General features: G+C 46.5%; 1 protein-coding gene across 1 annotated transcript in view; it reads right to left on the reverse strand.

Annotated features, from left to right (window-relative positions):
* Window positions 1–23,608, reverse strand: part of NLG-4 (neuroligin 4) — a 248,452-nt gene that overhangs the window by 37,988 nt on the left and 186,856 nt on the right. The window contains exon 10 of the mRNA XM_011141664.3: window positions 3,589–3,716. Coding sequence (XP_011139966.1) covers window positions 3,589–3,716 — 128 coding nt within the window. The remainder of the gene's footprint in view (window positions 1–3,588; window positions 3,717–23,608) is intronic.

A 23,608-nucleotide genomic window follows, 5' to 3' on the forward strand; every position in this document is an offset into this window, starting at 1 on the left:
ATCGTTCGGGAATGCTTCGAGCACAGCAAGCATCGCTGTCATGAGATACGTGCGATTGTTCTAATTTCAGGGCGTTCCGCGTTGCACGGCTTTTTTTTCGCCATTTTTAATTAAAGACTCGTCGCTCGCGACGCGTCCGGCTGGTTTAATTGAAGAGAAGGTTCGTTACGGACATTTCTACAATAAGACATTCTTGGGTAAAGCTGACGTTCGTTGTAACGCTTATTCTGCCGGCTATTTTGCTGATTTGCTGCGTGGTTCGACACTAATAAACGGAGATATCGTTTCGAAATTTTTGAGATTAATTGGATTTTGTCAGTGGACAATTTTACTTTATACTCTGAGAATACGTGAGCAGAGTGTGCTCTGAGGAAAAGTAATGAAGAAATGAGTAGAGTACTTTGAAGGAAAGTAACAAAGAGACAAACGATGCACTTTGAAGGGAGGAGCAAGGAAAAAGGACTCTCGTATAGGATTTTTGATATTGGAAAGCCTGGGACAAAAGGCGTAGCGTGGAAAATCCGACATTACGATCCGTCTAATGATAAATCCAATCATCGGAGCGCCGAGTTCGCGAAGAATGCTACGTGTAAAGTGAATTACGGCATAAATAAGTTGGGAGCAACGTCTCCTGGGGGCCGAGCAGCGTAATCGATACTAAAGTAAAGTACATTTATACCAAGGTTAAGGAACAGCTACACAGCGGGTTGAAGGGTAGAAGTGGGAGGGGCAAAAACTATTGCGAAGTAGATAGCGAACGCTGCGGTGAGAGAGGGTAAGAGAACAAAAGCGGAATGCCGGGACGTAAAACAACGACCACTCGAACCGTCGATTGCTGTTTTCGCTTCGACCGGAAGCCCCGCCCGTTTCATCCCCGAGTTGCCGGAAATCGAAGATTAAACCGAATCGAAGGAACAAAAGATTATTGAATTTCTCCGTCGCTGCTACGTAAAATTCGAAACAGACTCGCCGACAATGCTCGACGTTTCTGCAATCGCGCACGGACATTCCTGCTGATCGCCTCGACGCGACGTTGCGAGGCCACCGCGTGCATCAAACGGATACTTGCAACCAGATTCGCGGAGGGATTAATGTCGTGGAGGGAAAGAATAAGATATTTATACGCGCGAGTTTCCGAGAGTGTCCGCCTTAAATTCTAGATAACTAAAGTCTTATTTATTATTTCTTATATGTGGTGTTTAAACTGTGTGTGTGTGTGTGTGTGTGTATTTTATACAGTTTGCTGAAGAAAATAGGACCGGAACATTTAACGTTGAAAACACGTCGTACCTGCAGTGTTTATGTTTGCCAAGTTATAAATATTATATATGTTCTTTTGTTATATTGTTTCGCATCATGCAAAAGCGGTTTGTTCTCAGACGATTGGTTCTCACTTTCCACATTTATTATGTTATGTTATTGCGATCTTATATTCGTTCCTTTTTTGCAATGGAATTAAGTTGTTGGCAAAATTCCATAAATTTATTCGTTTCATCATACGATGAGATTAGTTTACGGAAATATAATACGCGAAAATTACAACTGTGAGGTAACGATACTCAGACACGGGGATGAAACTCCGAATTTGAAATGCGCACACTCTGCTTCGTGTCGTAACCAGGTTGGATAAAATGTATCGATATCTTTAGAGGGAATCTTTTTCCCGCGAACGACCTTCCAGGCATCAGGAGGCTTTCACTCAGGTTAGATAAGGAAAAGGAAGGAACGCAAAAAATTAATCACGAAGAGGTTAAGGATCCACCCTTTTGCTCCATTTTCACGGTACATTTTTCTCGGATCACGTGTGGGCGTCCCGGAGAATCGACTCGAGTCGGCTCGAGCAACGTGGAATGCAGGCTATTGGTTCGACGCGATTTTTCACCAGACTTCCCGGTGAAAAATGGTGAACACCTTTCGCCGTGTCTCTCGTGGCGGCAATCTCGATGAAAATTTTTTTCCAAGTTGGATCCGACGATTCCCTCACGATCTCAGAGTTATGGCTCGAATGTGCATTTCTGTTAAGTGCCCACCGTGGCGGCTAATTTCCGACTGGAACATCATCGTCTGAATTATATCCAACCATATAGAAGACAGAAAAAAATAGAAAACAGAAGGAAAGAACGCGATGAGCAATTTATTATTCGATTAATGTGCGATTTTAAATGTCGAGTCGGTCAAAATTTTCGATGGATGACGTCACGTTCAAGTAACGCGACGTAACACAAACGACAATGCCGACATAGTCTCGCTGTCGGGACCGATGCAGGCTTATAGATAACGACGGCGATTGGCTAATTCGCCGCAACAGCGTGAAATTGGAGGCTGGAAATTTGCGGCGAACTTTTGCCGCTCATATCAATAGTCATATCGGTCGAGAGAGCTCGCGCAACGAATGTAGAAATTATACTCGCTCGCGGTGAAACACACATTACATTCTACTTGCGCATCAATTTCCATTTCAATTCAATAGCCAGCTCGGGCGATTTTTCAGCCGTTCGGCAACCCTTTCACCGTTCGCCGTTCGGCCGTTCGCTTGCTTGCTCGCGCGTGCGCATGTTGATACGCGTAACGAACTGTGCAAATACGTTTGGCGAGGTTAAAGGTAATTAATGCGGTAGTTCGGTTTTTCGCGCGCACGCACTCACTCGCAGATAAATGGTTAGCTTACAGTGTAAACCGCGGCTTTTTTTTCCAGGTCAAAGAGCTCATTCCGCGTCATCTACGGCATGCTCGAGCACGGTCCTCAAAATAAAAATGACCCCGCGGAAAGTCTTCAGCCGCTCTTCGCCTCGGCTCGGACAGCTACACACGAGTGGCAAACCGTGTTCCTGGCACGACACTTCATCCGCCGGCCTTTCTTCCCTCACGTACGAAACGATGAAAGCTCGCCCGGGATCTGACCCGCTCTAATTCGAGCTAACTCGGCAGCCAGCGAGCGCTTTCTTCATGCGCACGGCCAAGTGAAGACGAATCGAACGCCGAGTAGCTGCACTCGAGATGAGAAGCGCGAGCGCAGGTCTCGATATTCGCTCAGAAATTCAAGAGCACATTCGTTCTCCGCCCGGCTATCTGCATTCGGCCTCTCCATGCCGCTAATTTCACTCCCACAACGAGCGGACGAAGAACTAGCGCGTTTTGCTTAGCCCTCTGAACGTTCTGAACGGTCGTCACGAATGAGCGTTCGGGACGAGTCCAGGTGGCTGCGACGGTCCCTTGGATCGATACGACGTGGATCACGAGTTGAAGTGAGCCCGATGCCTCTAAGTTTTTTATTGGGCTAATTCAATAATCGATGGGCCATTTCTCTCTTCATCTTCACCCTCGGCTCTCCGTCACGAGCGCTTTGTAAGAAACGCGTGCGCGGAAAGTCGAGAGCTCGCTGGGAGATTGAATCCCCATGTTGATCTAAGATCTTCAAAGATTACCTACGTTCTCGTACTACGTTAGACTGACCGAGCGTTATTCAGACTTTGATTTTAGAGACAAGTTCCGCGGACTTTGTCTCGCACGCTTTACCACGTCTTCGCTCGTATCTCGTGACGAATCGTAAAAGAAAAACGTTCAGGCGGTTTTGAAAATGTCACTTACCGATTTCCAGGTACTTTTGATGCACCGGGTCGTACTGCTCCCACGATAAGCTGCGAAATCGGCTCTTCTCCCTGCTGGCCGGCAGGACAGTGTCGTTCCTTCCGTGATGATCGATGATGTTCGGGTTTCTGTAAAATCGAAACGGCGATTCGTCAGGGTTGCTTTCTCAACGGGACGCACGCTCGCGCGTCGTGAAATGACGATAACGGAGTATATGATGACACGTAGCCTCCGCCTGCGCCAGACACGCGTTAATCCGACTATAACGAGCGAGATAACACGTAATACACGCTGCTGAGAACTAATTAATTCGTCGGAATTAACGCGAATGAAACGCGAGTACGGATATCGATAGTTCTCAGTTATCAGGATTCTAAGAGGGGCGAGAGTGGAGCTTTACGCGTTTGTAATGCAACACGCCTGCACGTTGTAAAATCAATCCTGCGCGTCTGAAAATATTAACTTGTTGCACAAGGGCAGATAAAACGCGCCGGCAGTTTGCTGTTTATACGAAGATTTATGTAGATAAACTCGCTTATAAAATAAATATTATTCGGTAAATATTACTTTTGCTAAGTATGATATATACATGTGCCATCTACGTATCTCTTTCTCTCTCTCTCTCCCCCCCCCCCACTCTCTCTCTCTCTCTCTCTCTCATCCTTAATTCATGTGAGCGAGTGATTTCTTCGTCGCTTCAAAGACGAAATGCTGCCTATATAATTAATATCAGCACGGAAGATTTCACTCGCTTTGCGCGAGATTCCATTAGAGTTGACTTTCAATTGTCGCTTAATCGATTTATGCTCGCCCCTTAAAGCGAAATAGCTATACGGACGCGAGGAATCTAAAGTTCGAGTTAATCGCCGATGACGTTCTGGCAATCCCGGGCGAACCTTTTGTTGAAAAGTTCTGCCCAGGAATTAAGCTGTGCCGCGTTTAGATAGAACGATCTTCTCGCGCGAAATGGCTCCTCGCGCAACAAGTACGCGGAAAGGAGTGCCGGGAGAGAGGCGGGCAGGCGGCGAAGAAATTTAATTCGTTCGTTGAAAATCGTTTGAGGGAGCGAGGTTTCGCCGCGGCGGATCATGGCCGGATTCGGATCACGAGCTTCACATAATTCAGTATCGATGCGGGATATGGAGTTCTCGCAAAGTTTGCTCGTTTCCCGGCTCGCACGTTGCGTTACGCCGCGGATAAGACTTGCGGATCACCCCCGGCCACGGTCCCGCCACGGCGCGCCCAGCCGCTGCGGCTGCGACCATGCTCCATGGGGGGGGGGGGGTGACCATGGTTACTTTGGCCGGTAACTGCAAGTAACACACGACCGGGCCGGACCGTTTACATTAACGGTGAATACCGCGAGGGGATCCTTTGAGAAGGTGGGAGAGGACCCAGGTGATGTCCAGCGCTTTTGACCAGCGTTGTTCTGCCCAGGGACATCGGTTGTTGTCGCGGCTCGAACAGAGACGCGGGATAACGTCGATGCGATGAGAAAATATCGCCGCCGCCGGTCTTACCTCGGCACGGCGCGACGCGCGCATGGCTTGTATATTTCAGCGAGGTGATTAATTGACAGCGGCCAAATCGGGGTCGAATATACAATATGGCCGTGGAAAGCTTACTGTTTCCAGGACTTGATAATGTATGTGTGTGTCACTGATAGCGCGCTCGCTCGTTCACTCGCTCGCTCACTCGCTCGCCGGAGCATTATTTGCGTAATTCGTCGGAATTTATGAGCGCGTCGGGATAAATACCGAAATTGCGGATCCTTGATATCGCGATATTCGAGAGCGTATCGTTCGATCGGTCGAATTACACGGATAATTACGAGCAAAGTTGGTCGCAAGCCAGATGTAAATCACGCGCGCGAGGGGACGCGTGAACGCGCGCGGGCTTGCCGCCGAAATGGAAACTCGCCGTGTGAAATAAGGCTGTTATTTTAGTTACGGCGGTATCGCGTCTGTCACGCCGGCGCGGGCTCGGCGCTGAAAAAAACATTTTATTCCGTGGCAAAATAGAGCGCGAGTCGCGCCGAATTTTCGCCGTATATTAAAAGCGACTGAAAACTCTACGGGTATTGCTGTTCCTTCCGCGTGTCTTGCGGCTGGTCGATACTTTCGCGGCGCGCACTTGAATTTTTATCGGTTTGAGGCAGCGGCCCTCGGATGGCCGGATTTATATCGGCGCTTTGAGCTGAATGTGGCGTAGCACAAGATTGTATCTTGTATATTTCATTTTTACTACCGTTTATTTTACGCGAGATCATTCCCGCGATATATTTACAAACGCCCCGTGCCCTTTGGCGTTTAATCCTTGTGTGCGTATATGTGTTTCGCATGCGTGTCTCTCTTTCTAAATATCTCACTTGTTACACAATTCCGCGCGTCCTCTCCACTACGTTTCACATCGTATTTTGTTTGTCGAGCAATTTGCGAGCGATATTATTTAATCTGAGACTTAACGTTAATCTTTGCCCGACATCAAATAGACTTTACTTCGATAAATTGCAATTTTAGTAACTAACATGTTTAATTTATCGCTGATTATGGCGACATGAAATTTTGCCAGTAACCTTGTTTCCGTCTCGTAATATCGCTGATATCTATTAATATATAGAAATGAATGGGTAATTATTCATTCACCGGCGAGCGATGAACAAATTAATTACCATTCTGTCCGTGTATATATTAACGTGCACTCAAATATGATTACAAAATAGTATACTGAGAGCGGTGATAGTTGTATATTCCCAGATTACTGATACACTTCTCATCAGCGTTTAACGTCGATTTGCGATACGATTTAAAACACCATTTTCCACTTGTAGTTTTACACATACGTGCGCTCTTTTTTTCCTGAAACATTTATTTTAAATATTAAGCCGCGAAGCAAGTAACTAGCACGACCGCACATAGTCCTGCGGAAGTTGCGAAACTCGGCCCCATTGAGCTTTTTAATTTCGCGGTATTTTTAATCACGTTGCCTTGAACCTTGCTTTCCGTGCACGTGAAAACTCACCGCGAAAATCCAATAATGAATTTATCAATCTCGCCGAGAATTATGTCGCCTTTGTGTAGTATGTCGAGCTGGGGCAGGACTAAATTTTGAAAAGGAAATCGTTGTCCGGCCAATTAAGCAACTGCGAATTAGCCGAGCAAAAATCTTTTTCTCCTTCTTTCCCCTTCTTTTCTCCCTTCTCTCTCTCTCTCTCTCTCTCTCTCTCTCTCTCTCTCTCTCTCTATCTCTCTATCTCTCTATCTCTCTCTCTCTATCTCCTCTATCTCGATCTATTGAGATTCGCAGAACGACGTGCTATGAGTTTTCTCGTTCAGACGGGACGTTTCTCTCGCACAGCTCGGTTAGGACTAATTAAGGACTACAAGTTCCTGTCCTCCTCGTGTCCTCGCGTACAAAAAACATTGCGAACGAGATTTAAAGAGAGGAATCGACTCTCGTCTCTGTGTGCACATACGTGTGTGACGTGTAACTTCACGAGGCGAAGGAACGCCGTCGCGCGATTAAAAGCGTTTCGCCGGAAATGACAGCGGTGACGAAATAACGGGTGTCCAGTGGCCATAAATCCCGCGGGAATAATCGATAAGGAAGTTTGCACATCGCGCGTCAGACGTGAGGAATCGACGAAACTGAGTTTTTCGATCGCGCGTCGTCCAAAGTTAATACACGTAGAGCACAGCATTCCGCGCACGTATGCGCGCACACGTCCGCCGCGAACGCGCTTACGATGAAATACGCCGTGTGGCAGTCGGATAACATGTAACTATGTAGATTGCGCAACAACGAGAATGACAATAATCTATAATACACCCCCGCAGAGCGTGCACGCTCAGCGGCGTCGTCTCGGCGAGAGAGACAACACTGCTGCGCGACAGCTCGATGAGACGTTATAAACCGCCCTGTGATGACGAATCCTCCAAGCGATTTCCACCTCTCGCGCGTGCGGGTCGCGTTTAACGCTCGTCGAGACAGCATTTCCGCGTGCAAAGTCTGGAGAAACGTTTATTTCGCATCCGAAAATGTCACGACGAAATATTTCATTAAACTCGCTCTGTCGCATCCCTCTCTCTCTCTCTCTCTCTCTCTCTCCTTTGTTGCTGCGGAATATAAAAATTTACAAATTCGAAGTTTGTACATTTCGCGGAAAATGCAAGCACGGCGGAGCGTCGCGGCCGTCGAATCGTTTTTACGAATTCCGGCAGACGCGGGACTCTTAATCGCGAGAATACACTTTTTAATGAATTTGGAGTGAGTCCGCCTTAGCGAGCATTAAAGGCGCGCCCATTGTTTGCGACCTTTCAATTTTCAGCGAATAATATCCCGGTAATTAACTTCTCTAGAACGAAGCTGAGATTAATTAAAAAAATAAAATGGCGTTACTCATTAACAATCTTACGATTTGATTGCCCGAACTGCTTAAGTTTCAACAAATTAAGGTCGAGGCTCCCTGATAAAGCTATTTTTTCTCCCTAACGCTGATTGCATCTTCCACGAGCGTTTAAAGCCGAAGTGGATTTGCGTCGCTTTCAGTTTACATCATTGAGAATTATGATTTTTCGCTGCAGGCATCCTTGACGAAAAATATTACGTCGCGCGTGCGCGCGAGCGCGCGCGTGTCCTTCGATTTTTCTTGTTTCAAGCCGTCATGATTTATGACGTTATAGTCCATACAGTTTGCTATCCTGCTCGTATAAATTCAATGAATTATGTAATGTCGGTTACCCGTTCCTCTGAAAATGCATCGTCGACGATACATAAATTATGAGCAGCGACCATTGTGCGGACGCATAAAATATGCGCGATATCGCTGATGCATTACTGCAAAGAGATCGCGCTAGTCAATACATCATTACGATTTTAATTAAATTATTCTCCAAGTGTACTATTCGCGTCCAACTCGCGAATTAACAACGATTTATCGCGTCTGTCCGACGTGACACGCGATATCACGCATTACGCAGCATCGCGTTTACCCTCTTCCTTTCGTCCGAGCTAGAGAAATCGATGGTCTGAGCGAATCTGAAACGAAACTCGTTCGAAGAATCGCTCAAATCAACATAACGAGGTGCGATTTGTCAGGGAAATCCTATTAATCCTGGATTTCTTGCTCATACAAGCTAATACGATCTCTCCCGTGTATAATCTTCGTGCGTTGTAACGTACACTGCAACTTTCATTTTAACGACCAACTCGCAGATGAAGATAGAGTGCTGGCTCCTTCCTCTTTCCCGCCTCAATTCAAAATTCTTGCAACCATGTAGCAGACCAATTTCCTCTCTTCCATTCCTTCCTCCCTCCCGTCCTCCTTCCCCTCACCTCTCTCTCTCTCCCAGGGACGAATCAAAACTTAATCCTTATCAAGGTTCCTCCCGGTTAGAGTCTATAATTAGTTCGTTACTTCCATCGTACGTCTACCGAGTTCGCGGAAGGAACGAGCTATGTTCCGTCTGAACGATGAAAGACATCGGACACAGCAGCTAGTTATTCTCCGACGGAGCCATTTACCAGCATCGTAGCCGCGTGGACCTATAGACAATCTCCGTTCGGCAGATCGATCGCTAATAGGCGCGACTGCCGGTTAGCATGCATCGACGATTTAAGTGAAACCGACTCCGATCAATGGCATGGCGCTATCGCTCTTCTCCCTCTTCTCTCTCGCTCGCTCTCTCTCTCTCTCTCTCTCTCTCTCTCTCTCTCTCTCTCTCTCTCTCTCTCTCTCTCTCTCTCTCTCGCTCTCCTCCTCTGACGGTTTAAAGCTCGATTTTGCTTTAATCCCCTTCCGCAAGGTCGCTCGGAAAAATGCTGACTAACGCAGAATCCATGCTAGACCGGTGGACCTTGATGGCACACCTGGCCGAGCCGACATCCACCGTAATCCCCGGCACGGCTGTGCGCGAATTATAATGTGTGCGGCATAAAGCGGGGGTAGAAATAGAACACGTGTACGACGGTGTGGAGAGGAACGCTCAAAGACGAAGGGAAATAATGGCAGACGAGGAAGGAACAGAGGGAGAGAGATAGATATACGCGAGACACTGTGGAAACAGCGTGTTTTTTGAGAAAGCGCGGGAAAAATCGCCGCCGTCGTCGTCGTCGCATGAGGTAAAATGGCGATACGGAAGAGCAACTCGGCGAACAGACTGAAGGGACGGCGAACTGCGCACTCTGTCGCGATGAAAATGGACGAGGTTAACTTTAATTAAAAAGCGAGAAGAAAGAGTTCTCCCTTCGCGCGTGTCGATCGGTCTCTTGGCTCGATCGTTTAACGCGGAAAACCCGCCGTTCTTTTTTCTTTCTTTCTTTCTTTTCTTTTTTTTTTTTTTTCAATAAATCGAAGTTACGCGTTTTAAGAGCGAGCGATTATTATCCGGCGCGCTAACGGCTATTGTTGCGTTTGCGCTTCAATTATTCCGGCACATTGGTCATAGAATTTCCCGGGCATTACATATAAAACCGTATTAACGTTATTTAGCGATTACTTCCTGTTAACGTTTCGGAACTAATGCGAGCGTTCACCGGGGATTCATAATCGAATAATGAAAATTTCGTGTGGCTGGTATTTCGATCTAATGAAATTTCACTGCGAATTCATTTCTCTGAACATTATGCGCGGACTTGTCCGTGTGAAAACGAATTGAAATATACTGTATGTACACGATAGCCTTGCCTGCCAAGCATTTTTACCCCCGTCGTCTGTAGAGCCGCGCGGCGTTCGTGATTATAAAAGGACCTATAGACGTAGCGGTGCATCACCGCTACGCGAAGCAGAGCCGTTATTTCTCCCTTCCTTTCCCTCTCGCCCCCCTCCCCCCATTTCTTCTCTATCCTCCCATACTCCTTTCATAAGTCATTAACACATTCTTGGATGCTGCACTGCAGAATTTCTTGCTGATACTTGCAAAAAAGCCTCATATTCAACCTTAACGCCCTTTTTACGATGTACATCGAAAAAGCAGGGAGACAGAGAGAGAGAGAGAGAGAGAGAGAGAGAGAGAGAGAGAGAGAGAGAGAGAGAGAGAGAGAGAGAGAGAGAGAGAGAGAGAGAGGGAGAATGAAATAACCACCTTTCCGTGGATGTCACTGTATCACGGCGGGTGGCGTAATTTCTCTCTGGCTCCGACTCGAAGCCGTATCACTTCTGCCGACTAACCGTCGATTGACAGTGTATGTGTTGACAGTGTGTGTGTTAACCGGAGTATAAATTGAATTTTTACTGAAATGAAGCACTGAGATTAAAAGATCAAGGATTCTTCTTGCGTTTCATTATTCTTCGAGAAAAGAAAGGTATTGCAATATTGCATGTAAGAGTGATATTGCACCTATACAGAAGTTGAAGAGACGCAGGAGATCCGAGAATCCAAGGTAATTTATGGAATCCTAGTTAATCTACGTATAGATGGAGAGAAATGTCGAGGAATGAAAAGTTGAGCCTCAATTAATCCCGTCGCTTGTGGAAAGCCTGTCAAATCTGAGGATCGCGAAGTCTCGGCGCTCGTCGCGCGCTGAAACGCACGCGTAGATGCCGTTGATCCGGATCGAGTATATATATATTTCTTTTCCTCGAACTTCCCCTTCCTTTTTTTTTTTTTAATCAAGCGGAGAGCTCCCGAGACGCGCGAGTTGCGTGCGCGAATCCAGCGAGCAATGAGATAAAGCAAACTAAGGCGAGATGAGACAGAACTTTATTTACCGAGGTTTCATTTCACGCTCGGAAAAAAGCGAGCCAACTGGACATCGTCATCGTAGCGACGGCGGTGATGTTCCTTCCGGCGTATCAGCGTTCAACCGGCACGGCACGGCCGTCTCTAATTGGACACCTCGCCTCTCCGCCCCCTGCCACTTCTCCCCATGAAATTAATGAATGCGGACGACTTTGAAGTCGAATCCCGCCAAAAGAACGTGCCATTGCGTGGCGCGAGCGAAAACTCCCTCGCCACCTTGCTCGGCGCCAAACAACCCGGCCTCTACGGCCCACCCTCGCCCCCCTCGTTTATACGCCGTTGTTTCACCCTCCTTCCGCCGGCGCACAATAATTATGGCAGTCGTGTGCATCGCGCTCGCCGTGTCATCCCACCCTCTCCTCCTGCCAGCAGCCCCCTTTCGAGTTCCGGAACATAGGGGCTGGTTCGTGGTCGGTTGAAGATAGGTGGTGGTAAGGGGTGGGTTTTAGTCCGGGAGAATATTAAAGTTTGCTCATTAACCGCTGATGCATTGCCCTGTCGGCTCACCCTTTCCATCCTTGCCCACCCCCGCCTTGTCCCTTCCTCTTACCTTTTACCCACCCCGTCGTCTTCTGCGTTCTCGTTACGACGATGCGAAAATAGTCTCGTATTAATGGATAAAAAAACGTATCGTTCGGCGGAGGAGCCGGGACGCGCTGTTATTAATCATCATCCGCATCGCTCGCCAGGCCGAGAGAGTCTACGCTCGCGAGAACGTTCGTTCGAGGTCGCCTCAGGAGCGTGATCTTGACTCAGGGAGTTGTCTATTACGGTCGTGTAGGAGTATATGGACTGTGAGTATATTGCACTTACGCGGCTCCCCCCCCTCCCAACTATTTGCATCATTGAACAATAGATTGGGTCGATACAGTCGAAGCTTTCTACTTATGTAGGCGGATCGAGAATAAGTAGATCACATGAGCACATGAGCGCAGTGCGAGGAGCGAAGATCCTTGAGTGCTCGGCTGTGGCTTTTTATGAATTTCGTTTTCTGAGGTCTGGAAATGTGCGAAACGGAATCCTCGAGGGGCAATTCGGCACAATCATGCCAATTTCGCCTCGACTCTCGGCAAAATGAATTTGTCAACGAAATTGATGTTTTCCTGTACGTCTCTCTGTCGTATCTCGTTTAATTATCGTGCGCGCACGTCGCGGTATCTCGGAGCGCAAACGAGCATTCAATGAAACCTGAGGTGACCCGATACCACGCAGCGCTCAAAGCAGCCGCTCATCACTCTTCATCGTTCCTTTTGTCATCGAGACAGAAATGAAAGCCGTTGCTGTGGTAACCATTTTAACGTGTCTCCGAAACCACTAATAGCAATTTACCCAACGTGCATACCCAGGTAGTGCGTAATTAAGCTCTGCCTCCTCCCACGCCCCTTGGAGCCATCCTCATCCCCCTTGCGAGCGAGACACGAGCAGGTTTTGCGGTTACGAAGCGCGCGCGCGCGCGCGCGCGACATGGCGCGGGGGAAGGAGAGCATTAGCAGCATCATGGACCATGCTCTCTCTCCGTAATGCCATACCGAGTCGTTATAACGCTCTTCCTTCCTCAGAGGAACCACAATGCTTCCTGCGAATTTCCAAATCCATCTGGATTACAGCCTCAAGCAACGCCTCGTGGCAGAATTTGCACTGAGTCATCGTCGAAGACTCATCGAGGTTATACGCGGGAGAGAGATGAAGAGAGGAAAGGAAAGAGAAAGAGAGAGAGAGAGAGAGAGAGAGAGAAAGGAAGAGAGAAAGAGGGAAGGATGAGCGATGTAGATACCAAACAGACAGAACATTTTGCAATTGTATAGAGAGGTACGATAATCTAATTGTTCAGCTAACAAAGGACCTAATTAGCAGGTATTAAACAGTTCCGAGAGCGGTAATTGTTCCATGTTCATGGAATTCTCCTTATTGGGTGTGCAATGACACCAAAGGCCCGTTCCTCTCGGAATTGCAAGTGCTTCCTTGTTAAGCAAGGAAAAGTTGGATCTTCACAAATATTCATGTTCTCAGAATATCTATTTACTTCTCCATCCTCCTCTCCCCTCCCTCTCCTTTCTTTCTTTCCCTTTCTTAATTGATTTATTCGTTTGCTGATAACGTGCGAGATATACACACGCACACATGCACATTGATGACTTTTAATAACACAACACGTCAAGTATATCCAAGAATCTTATTACGCAAAGCTCACGAAGATGTCTGATGTCAAACAACCACCGTAAATAAAATAACCCTGATCTCGGTTAGCGACTCGAGTATGGAAAAATAATGTATTCAGTGCGGAATACCCCGTCAGATAAATTCACAATGTTAGATTCCAAACGAATAACTTCTCGCTTACTGTACTTACAGGAACTATATACTAGTTCTCATCACGAGCTACTCCAACTCGCGTGAAGCCAATTGTTGCTATTCTTAACCGGTGAGCCCTGTTAACGAGTATACGATGTAATTACCACTTTGTTCATTCGTCTAAACCGAGTCGGAAAACGCGAAACGTGCCACGAAATAAGCAGAACTTTTAAGGGTCCGCCAATCCGATGGAGCGCGCACGTTGAATCAGGGTTAAAAGTTTCGTCCGGCCGTGGCGTAATTAGCGGCATTTAGAGATCCTGGGAACTTGTTGATAGGCCCCCCAAACTTTGTTCCGGCCGAACATTATTTGCAATCTAAGCAACTAACGGGGAACGTATCATAAATCGCGGCAGCATCGTTATTAGCTCTTCATGCGCCAACAACAACCGCGCGCCTGCGAGATTTTCGGCGACTTCAATTTCCATTTCCTATTCTGTACTTCTAATTCCTATTTCCTATTTCCTACAGGAAACACAGGTTCGCACATATGTCGGCTTTAATATGCGCATAAATATCCACGGGAGCCTAAAATTGGAACTTTCAACGACCCGGAAGTCCTCAAAATCCGCGATTTACGCGAACAGCGCCCGGAACAACGGTACATTGAATTTACGATGACAAACGATATCCACAATAAATGCAATTTTATATGTACCAATGTTACGTATAAGGATCCAATGCTCCGATTTAATGTAATCCTGCTGCAGGAAAATCTTTTATTTATATTAGTGGAAAACCCGAGACAGATACCTAACTACTTTCCTGCGATAAGCGAGCTCGGTGTCACTTGCTTGGAGAAATGACATTGATAATATCTCGCGGTACGCGGCTTGACATATATTGCGCATGCACAAATGGTACACAACCCTTTAGACCATTTATCCTCCGGAATTACAGAATTCTGCCGCTTTCACGTCTTGCGTTATCTTCTCGTCTCTGTCGTGCGTCAACCCTGCGTCGCGTTTATCGATTCGCTTTTCTCCTCCCTCGCCATTGCCTTCCCTTCGTCATTCCGTCATCCTTCCCTTCTTCTCGCCGTTCATTCATTATATATACTGCGAGGGCGGAAGGACTGTCTAACCACCGATCTAACCTGTTGCAACGCGAGCTTTCAGTTCGCAGAGAATGACAGAGGACTTTGACGTATACTGGACACAAAAGAATACACGCAACAAAATGTAGACCTCTCTCAAAGTCTTCTGATGTCTCCTTTGTTAGATCCGACGTTGCCGAAAATAAAGCGAATGAAACGTCGAATTCTTCGAAATCGGAGCAGACTTTTAGTCGTGATATTGAATTCTTCAAACTTCTTTCCTCTCAATCCTTGAGAAATCGTCAGAATCTTCCGAAAATTAAATAACACTTTCCGATATCTCTGATCTTCTATGGAAATTCGAAATAATTGGAGCTTTAGTGATTTGGATGAATGAGAGACATTGACGTTCTCTTCAAATTTTGAACAAAATAAAAGATAAATGGAAATTACGTGTCGATGTACAGCCTCTCAGTGTACTAGTTGAATTTTATACACACCCGTTGAATTTGATATCGGTGCCGTTCGATCGATACAAAAGAACGGGTTTTTTTGTTCGACGCGCCGAAGGGTTTTGCTTACCCCTGTGTTGATCTCTCCCTTTTTCCTATCCCGCGATCAGTTAACAATAAGCGAACGCTTAGATGAACGAACTGCATTATGTATGTGTATTTTGTAGTTATTTATAAATCTCAAACCCCCCCCCTTCCCCCGGTTTTTGAGTGCTTCGAGGGATCAGAATGCAAGAGCGTTTGTTGCGGAGAGGCTTTAGCCGTAGACCAGAGAGCATTAAGGGCAGCTTCGACGGCACGTTACCGCGTATGTCTGCATTATGTGGAGTTTACTCGCGGATTACGATAGTAAAGTACGGCGTTGTTGGCACGGGAGCGCAGTGGGAGGGAGGGCAAAGGCGAAGGGGTGGGCATTGGGCAATGTTTGCGATTGCCGCATACGCGGTTATTGGACGGGCGCACTGTTTAGTCCTCGACGATTATGCTAAATTATTGTTTACCACCATTTGGCGTCGTATTCATCTATTTGCCATTGGCTACGCGAACCCATAGTTACGAATATTACACCTCTGTTATAATAGCTCGGAAGAACCGGGATATATTAATTAATTTGCATAACCTAATTGCTCTGTTAATTCATCGACGTTGGCACGCTCTTCAGCATTTTTCGCGTCTAATTTCCCGGCAAGATGAGAGAGCCGCACGCATTTTGAACGTTGCGTATCGAAGAAATTTCGGTAGAAATTTTTTTCTAAATTTCCCACAAGATCATTTCCCACAAGATATATATCTCGATAAAAATAACGGAAACTACTACTGGTCACACACAACTGTCGCGAGAGAGTAAGTTCTTCAGCCGAGGCATCAAGCTCTCTCGATTCCAAAAGGGACTATTTTATATATTGACGCGTCAGTCATCGGCTTTCGGCAATGCCGATTAAACCTCAAAGTCATACCAGAAGATAGATACCGATGCAGGATGCGAGTTCAGGTGAACAGAAGGGATAATCCCGTGGAGTTAGTGTCAGTCAAGCCTGAATTACGACGTGTGATGGTATGGACGGCTCTATTTGCTGTAAAATTATGATAAAGTGCGCTTCGCTGCTCGATAATAAATACGTGATCGATGGCCGTCGTTATTCCCAAATCGCGCCGCTACATGACAGAGCATTATCCGAAAATATTAAAGCAATAAACACGCGCATTGTTAATGGAACACTATCGTAGCGTATCCAGGCCAACAAGGAGCTAGCAAATCCTCGTGATGCGCGCTAGTTGCGTGATCTTCCCGGGAAACAATTCAGGACAATAATGTAAGATCCAATAACCAAAGAATTTGCAAGAAATCCGAAGGTCTGAAAAAGCTTCGGCTAAAATCGTAGAAAATATAGATAATCGATATTCCGCGCAAATTCGAATAGTAAAAATATTCAACAATTCCCTCGGAGGCCTCGCTCGACTTTTTCTCGCGCAACTGTCCTCACAAGATTCTCGTCTCACCGAGATAACAATCTTGTCGAATCTCCCGGGCATATGCGAATGCGTTGGCACTCGAAAAACGCAAGTGGTCAGCTTGGTAGAGTCAACCGCCTAATGGCTTTAGACATTACAGGCTCGACACTAATTACGATGTGCTAAATATCGATTGCAGTTCGCGCGCGGCTGTTATGGACAGGCAGTAGTGCCGGCGATATCTATCGAATCATCTCGAAGTAGATTTACGCCATTTAATCGCTCGCATTTAACCGTGATTATCGCGTAGAATTACGCTCCGTCACATTACATCGACGCGTCGTGAGCGTCGTCGATTTTTAGTATCGCTCGGCGACGTATCGCGTGGCGTTTAACCGGGAGTTAAAGCGAACGTGACGGTACGTGCGGGGCGAGTCCCAGGCGAAACGCTAATTCGCTATCCGCGTGAATTCGATTGCGAGATATCGACGATCGGGCGATCGGATCGGCGCGTTCGAAAAAGTTCTCGCGGAGCTTGGCTGCAAGTTTTGCCATCTGGCAAACGTCACGCGCGAACGAGCACATTTTTTATAGAACCGACAACTTTGCAGAGCAGTTGTTCGGCGTTCTTCAGCGTTCTCTGTTTAGATTCCGCAAATCTGACAGATAGAGCAAAGCAAAGCTATTGTGTGTGTCTGTGTGCGAGTCAACTCCTAACCAATAATGGAAATGGAGAGGGCATTCGAGTAGAGATTGCACCCGCTGGTAGATTGGTCTGACATCGTACAAAGCTCCGCAAAGAGACAACGCGAATGCCTCTATATAGATTGCGCGATCCGCTTTTTTCCCGGCGCAGCTGCCCCGCCTTTTCAAAAAGAGCATCTTGATCTTTCGAAGGAGGACTCTTCGTTCTCGCTTGCTCCGGACTCTCTCTCTCTCTCTCTCTCTCTCTCTCAGTCTCTCTACCTCCTTCGCGCAAGTGCAAGCCGAAATATACGGGCTTCTGAATCATCGGAGGCTAAAGTTGTTGAATAACTGGATCGTCGCGTCGCTGGATCACACTGGATTACTCGAATATTAGATTTTTAGGTTCCGCGAAGTTCGCTCGCCTCAAGGAAAACTCTCCGAGACGTCGTGAGCCTAGAATGATTCGCCAAGTCTCCAGACTCGGGTCCGCGACTGCGAATGCGCGCGGTTATTGTTGAAAGACGTCCGAACGCTTCCTCGAAGGCTTCGGTAATTCTTAAAATATTGAACGATTAAGTTTCCGTGTATAGTTGTTCTGTACGGGCCGGTCTAGCCTTCGGAATTCGAGTCGGATCGCGCGGTATTGATTCGCGAAGTAAGGCATGTGCACGGAGATTTGCGTATTTTTGTTCCGCCGGTGATTGATCCTCGCTCGGCATGAAATTGAGTTCATCGCTCCCGATATTCCGTGCCGTTGTGATTTCCGTCCCTAAAGGCACGTGCCTGAGCACGGAGTTGCGGTTCATCCTTTAATTTTGCAAAGTTATTGACGCTCGAACTGCTAAATTCGCACTCCAGCGAATTCTTATTTATTGCGGGGTGAGAGCATGTTAAACGGCAAAAATTATTCACGGTAACTGCGTGAAAACTTGCTGACGGTAAATAATTTCATCGTCGTTCGAGAAAAGTAATTTCCAGAAATGCCGTTGCCGTTCGCGGTGACGTTCAGTAAACTACCGACTCGTTGCAATCGATTTTTTTTTCTCACTTGACAAGAACAGACGTTTTTCTATTAGTTTGGAAGTGTTTTCCGACAAAAGTCTACCGGTGTTCCACGTGTTCTGAAGTACCATGTTTTCGACGATGAAAATATCAAACTTTACGCGAAAAATTCGCGAGTTTCTTCTCCGAGTCCGAACGAGAGATTCGTTCAGGTATCGTCGCTACATCGCACAGCCATGACGAGAGATCCGTAAGCAAAGTTCTCTAATTAAATCTTAATGAAATTGCACGACGAGAATCGCTGAGAAATCGCACGAAAAACAGCGTCCGCGCTGAAATTTTCGCGACGAAGACGAGATTAAGTCAGTGTTTACGGCGAAGTCGTTGAAAATGTGCTGCTATTCGCAATTGCGAAAGTACCGAGCGCAAGTGTTAAGCGATTATCCGGCCTTCGGGGAATCGAGGCCGTCGAACGAGAAAGGGCGAGGCTGAATAGAGACGGGAATGATTTTACTGGCATTTTCTCTGGTGCCTGCAAATTTGCTTTTTCTCACGCACACGCGCACATGCACATGCGCGTACACGCGGCGCCATCACTTGAGCGGCCGATGAAATGCGTGATGGGACGCGGTCCGCGAGGGAAACGGGCTTTTAATGTTTATTTTGAATCACATTTGCCGCGCGCGCATCGGCTGAAATGAGTATTTGAGCGATGATTCATAATCCGCATCTACGCGCTGACAAAATCACCGGCTCGTTTTCATCGCTCGAGCATTTTTTCAAGCCGCGAGAAATGGGGTTGGATGGTTGGCGGACGACCGTGTCGTTTTTAATAATAAAAAGAAGGACAGCGGTATTTGGTCGTTTCCGAAATTTTGACGAAAAAACCTGACGCCCGCGCGTTTAATCGCCCTGTATTTCCGTCGCGATTTTACGTTTCTTCTGCGCAAACTGCTCCCCAACAGCGAAAAGAGCGAGAAAGAGAAAGGGGCTCGCGATGCTCGGGACATGAGCCACGTATCCGTTTGAAAGCAAAGTTCTACAATGTGTTGCAGTTGAGCCGCGTATTCCATATCTATGGATTTTCCGACATCCGTCGACTTACCGCTAACTACGAACTAAACTACAAACTCTGAGACGTCACGTATTAACCAATCGGATCGGTCGACGGAGTCGTCAACGCGTCTCCGCCAACGCTCCGCCATGCGCATATAATACAATGCGAGTAATTTTGAGGTTCGAGTTTAGACGCGGTCACGTACACACAGGAATTACGTGAGACAAACTACGCCGTTCTGTGCGTGATCGCGCGAACGCTGGATGTGCTCGCGCTCGCGTTGACGTTTATACGGCGACACCGTCTCGGCAAGGTGTTGCACGTTAGCGGCGAAACGGAGAATTCCGAATCAATACGTCTCGCAAATTCCAACGAGCAACGTCGTTATGAGCTCCGCTCTCTCGCATCCGGCTATTGCGAGGTGACGGATGGAGATCGGAGAAACGAAAATCTCCGCACGCGTGTGTAACACACACTAGCCTGCAGCTACCGCCGACTTTAGCTAAAGCAGCCTCGCGATAATGCAATTTAATATTGCACACGCGGCGAGCATGAACGGGCGCCGACTAATTTAACGGGACATCATTTTATCGAGGTGAACTAACGATATTATCGTAACATCGGTAACATCATTTTAAATTGTCCCCTGGAACGGCAATTTTCTTCATGCGATATTTCCCTATTATACGATACATATACGTACACCCTCTCTCTCTCTCTCTCTCTCTCTCTCTCTCTCTCTCTCTCTCTCTCTCTCTTTCCGCTCTCTTCCCTCTCTTCTCCATCTCTCACTGTTCCCCGTGTACAAAGCGCACCGGCAATTTCCCGATAAAAACCTACACTGGAAAGTCCTATATATATGCAGCATGTGTTCTGTATACGGAACGCGTCTGCCTGTTTTCGAACACACACCACGTGCGTGTCGATACACGTTGTCCCAGACACGTCCTCTTGCCGGAGTTAAGCCACGTGTGGAGGTCTACCGCGAAACTACAAAGTTATTGGCGATATATGCGAAAGTTCGTTTAACTCCTTCGTCTCCCATCGATGAATATGCAAGAGCGACGCCGAAACGAGCCGACGATGTTTCAATGCTCGTCATCGCTCCAAGCGACGTGAAATTCGCTCCGACGATGCATCTCCGATTTAGGACGAGCTGGATCGATGTTCGCGTCGAGGACTTTTGAGTATATGAACCGATTCGCTCAAGTTAGGAACGTGATATACGCGGCGCACACGCTATTTCGCCGGATCATTCTGTGCGTCGTATCAGCACCGGTCCTATGCAAAGGGTCCTCCCTGGAAAGGAATCATACGCTCCGCTCGACTTTGTCGTTTAATCGTTACTTTTAGTTCTATTATGCGACGTAGCGATTACATAAGCCGCGTGATCTACGTTGATACTGTTGAGATAATCGTTCTGATAACATTTAACAGTACAAAGCCAAGCTTGCTTGTTTCTATACAAGCGCTCTTAATCATTTAATTATAGAGTCAATCGCGAGAGCGGAAGTGTAGAAATATGTTATTATTACAAGATATATAAAAGTTGTCGGTTCTTAAGTCTTTGGACTCTGGAATCGTCAAAATAGTCGCAACGGATCAGTGTCTCTCAGGTTGTAAGGCCGACGGTAAAAGCGTCGACAATTTCACCGTTGAGAAACAAAGTCGCTCTGCCACATATAGGATCGTCCCGTTGACACGGTAAATAATGAGAACTTTCTCCGGGCCGTGACTTAAGCCGGTTATCCATAGGATCAAAGGGTCAAAGACACTGAGTATCCTTTAAGTACTATTTCTCTGCTTCGGCCTCATTTCTTTCGCGAAAGGACATTCGTCGCGTGGCGGACACGTACTGCTTGCACTACGGTCCCCGAAGGGAAGACACAACGGCTCTCCCCAATAAGGATGGGGTCCTTTCGAGAATTTTCACCGCGTAAAACATTTCTCTCGCCTTCATCGATATTCCATTTGCGGCCTCGGGAGTCACGTATACATGCACACGGTGCACGTGCACGCGCGCGTACACGAAGTGTGCGGTATCGTAGTGTCGCTACGTATAACAGCTATATTTGAAAGCGATCCTACAGAACCAACTCATCCAATTTTCCTATAATCCTGGGCAAGTCCCTCCTCTGGGATAACCCGGCCTAGTAATCCCTTCGGTTCCGAAAAGTTTATCTGCTTAGGATCTCGCCAAGTTACGGATCGAGCCTTTGGATCCGAGTTTTTGGATCCTAAAAATTTTTCGAAACTCGCAGATCCTTAAATTGTATACAATCTTATGAAGCTTGACGCTCTAGGATGCGCGGAAAATTCGAGCTTGTTCGTTGTTCAATGAAACGTTGGAGTTGCCAACTTCCGGGAACGGAAGTATTGCATTTTGGACGATCGTTCCGGCGTGAAATTGTTGAAAATTTTCTACGAACGCTATGTATGTGGCACTCGAATGTCCTTAGCGTTTCTCAGATTCGAGTTAGGGAAATTTCGAAATGTTTGATCTTAATTTCCTAATGTAGGTAAGATCCCGGAAATTTGTATGCTTGAGAGACTACCGGAACGCCAGAAATTCTGAGAACGTCGAGACCATTTGACTTTCCGGAAACCTTCGAATTATAGCAACGTGAGGAACTTCGAATTGTATTAGACCTTAAATTACCAGATATTGGTATTTGAGCCTTGACTTATGCTCGACAAATACATCACAGAGAATTTTCATTACCTTTGTAATTAAATTATTAAAGTGTTAAAATCTTTAAAGTTATAGCATTTTCGGTACGGTTCCTCTAATCTGAAATATTTCAAAACAACAAGACTAGACTTGCACATCAGCGAAATTTATCACTTTAAAACTCGTACATCTCGATAACAATTAAATGTAATAATTAACGCGGGCCTGTGCTAATATTCGCGCATTGTGATTATTTCAGCGGTTTCCAGTATTTCGGTTTTCCATAATCCAATTACTGATATTTCCTTGCTACGGTAAACACCTCAGTGATACAAAACGCATTTATCTCGCAGTAACAGATCGTCAATAAAAATGCCGTTCTACTAAACAAACACGCTATTGATCGCGAGCTTTGAGAATTTATGTTTACGCTTATGAATATTCCACGTATATATCTTTTTTGAATATTTACTGGCGGGACTTTTTCAGGGCGTTACTAATAGGCATGACAAGCTTATACGTGTGTTTGTTGGAGCGAAATATTTTGCAAATTCTGATATTGAGCCAGAAGGTAGTATTGAAACCGGCACTAGCAACGGATACAATATTTCGCATACATAAATTTTACGCCGCGATCCAACCCTTTCTTCAATTACAAACTACGCTTGCAATATGGCCTGTTTAGCGCGATTCATGATTTATCGCGTTAATTTTAAATTAGAGTTTGATACATGCACGGCTGCACTCACCTTGATATATTTTTCAAGAGCTCAAATTATGCGTAACGAAGTACGCTGACGAGAGCCACAATTTGCTCCTTTATTTCTTTGCTACGCTATATTCTGTGTCACACATTCACACATTCACACATTCACACACACACACACACACACACACACTGCAGTCAATTGCTATTTTGTTTTTGAGAAATTAGCCACTCGTCCCTCACGCAAGATAACAATTCCGATATCGTTTGTTTTCCGATGGTATATGGGTGTATGAACGAATTCGGTCAAAAGCTAGCTTTAGCTCGGGTTTCGAATAAAATTTTAGAAACGGTCGAAAAACTCCGGCGGACACGTCCGAAAAATGTTTTCGCGCTAATCTGTCTGCCAGAGTCCGCTACTTCTCCTCCACCCTCACGAGCGCCATTACGCGTCTCCTCCTCACCCTTCCCACCCCCGGTCCCCGCCCCTACTTTGCCGCGTTATTCTCATCGCGCAGGCTTTCTCCACGGTTCGTTCATGAATATGGAAAATTAGACTTTTCGACGCTCGGTACTCCCCTTTTTTCCACCGCAAATTGATTCCGCACAAGTGGTGCGTGCAGAGTACTGCGGTTAATTCGAAGAAAAAAGAACGGATTTTTCCAGGATACTTGCGGGTGAAAATTAAAATTCGTTTTCAGAACAAGGTAGGAACAAGCGTCACAGGGCGCAGGAGGAAGTTCGGGACGATGGCGTGCTGTGTGTCAGACGGAAGTTACCATTTTACACTGTCCTCGTGATCATCG

The sequence above is a fragment of the Harpegnathos saltator genome, unplaced genomic scaffold, assembly GCF_003227715.2.
Source record: "Harpegnathos saltator strain DR-91 unplaced genomic scaffold, Hsal_v8.6 scaffold58, whole genome shotgun sequence".
Taxonomy (NCBI): domain Eukaryota; kingdom Metazoa; phylum Arthropoda; class Insecta; order Hymenoptera; family Formicidae; genus Harpegnathos; species Harpegnathos saltator.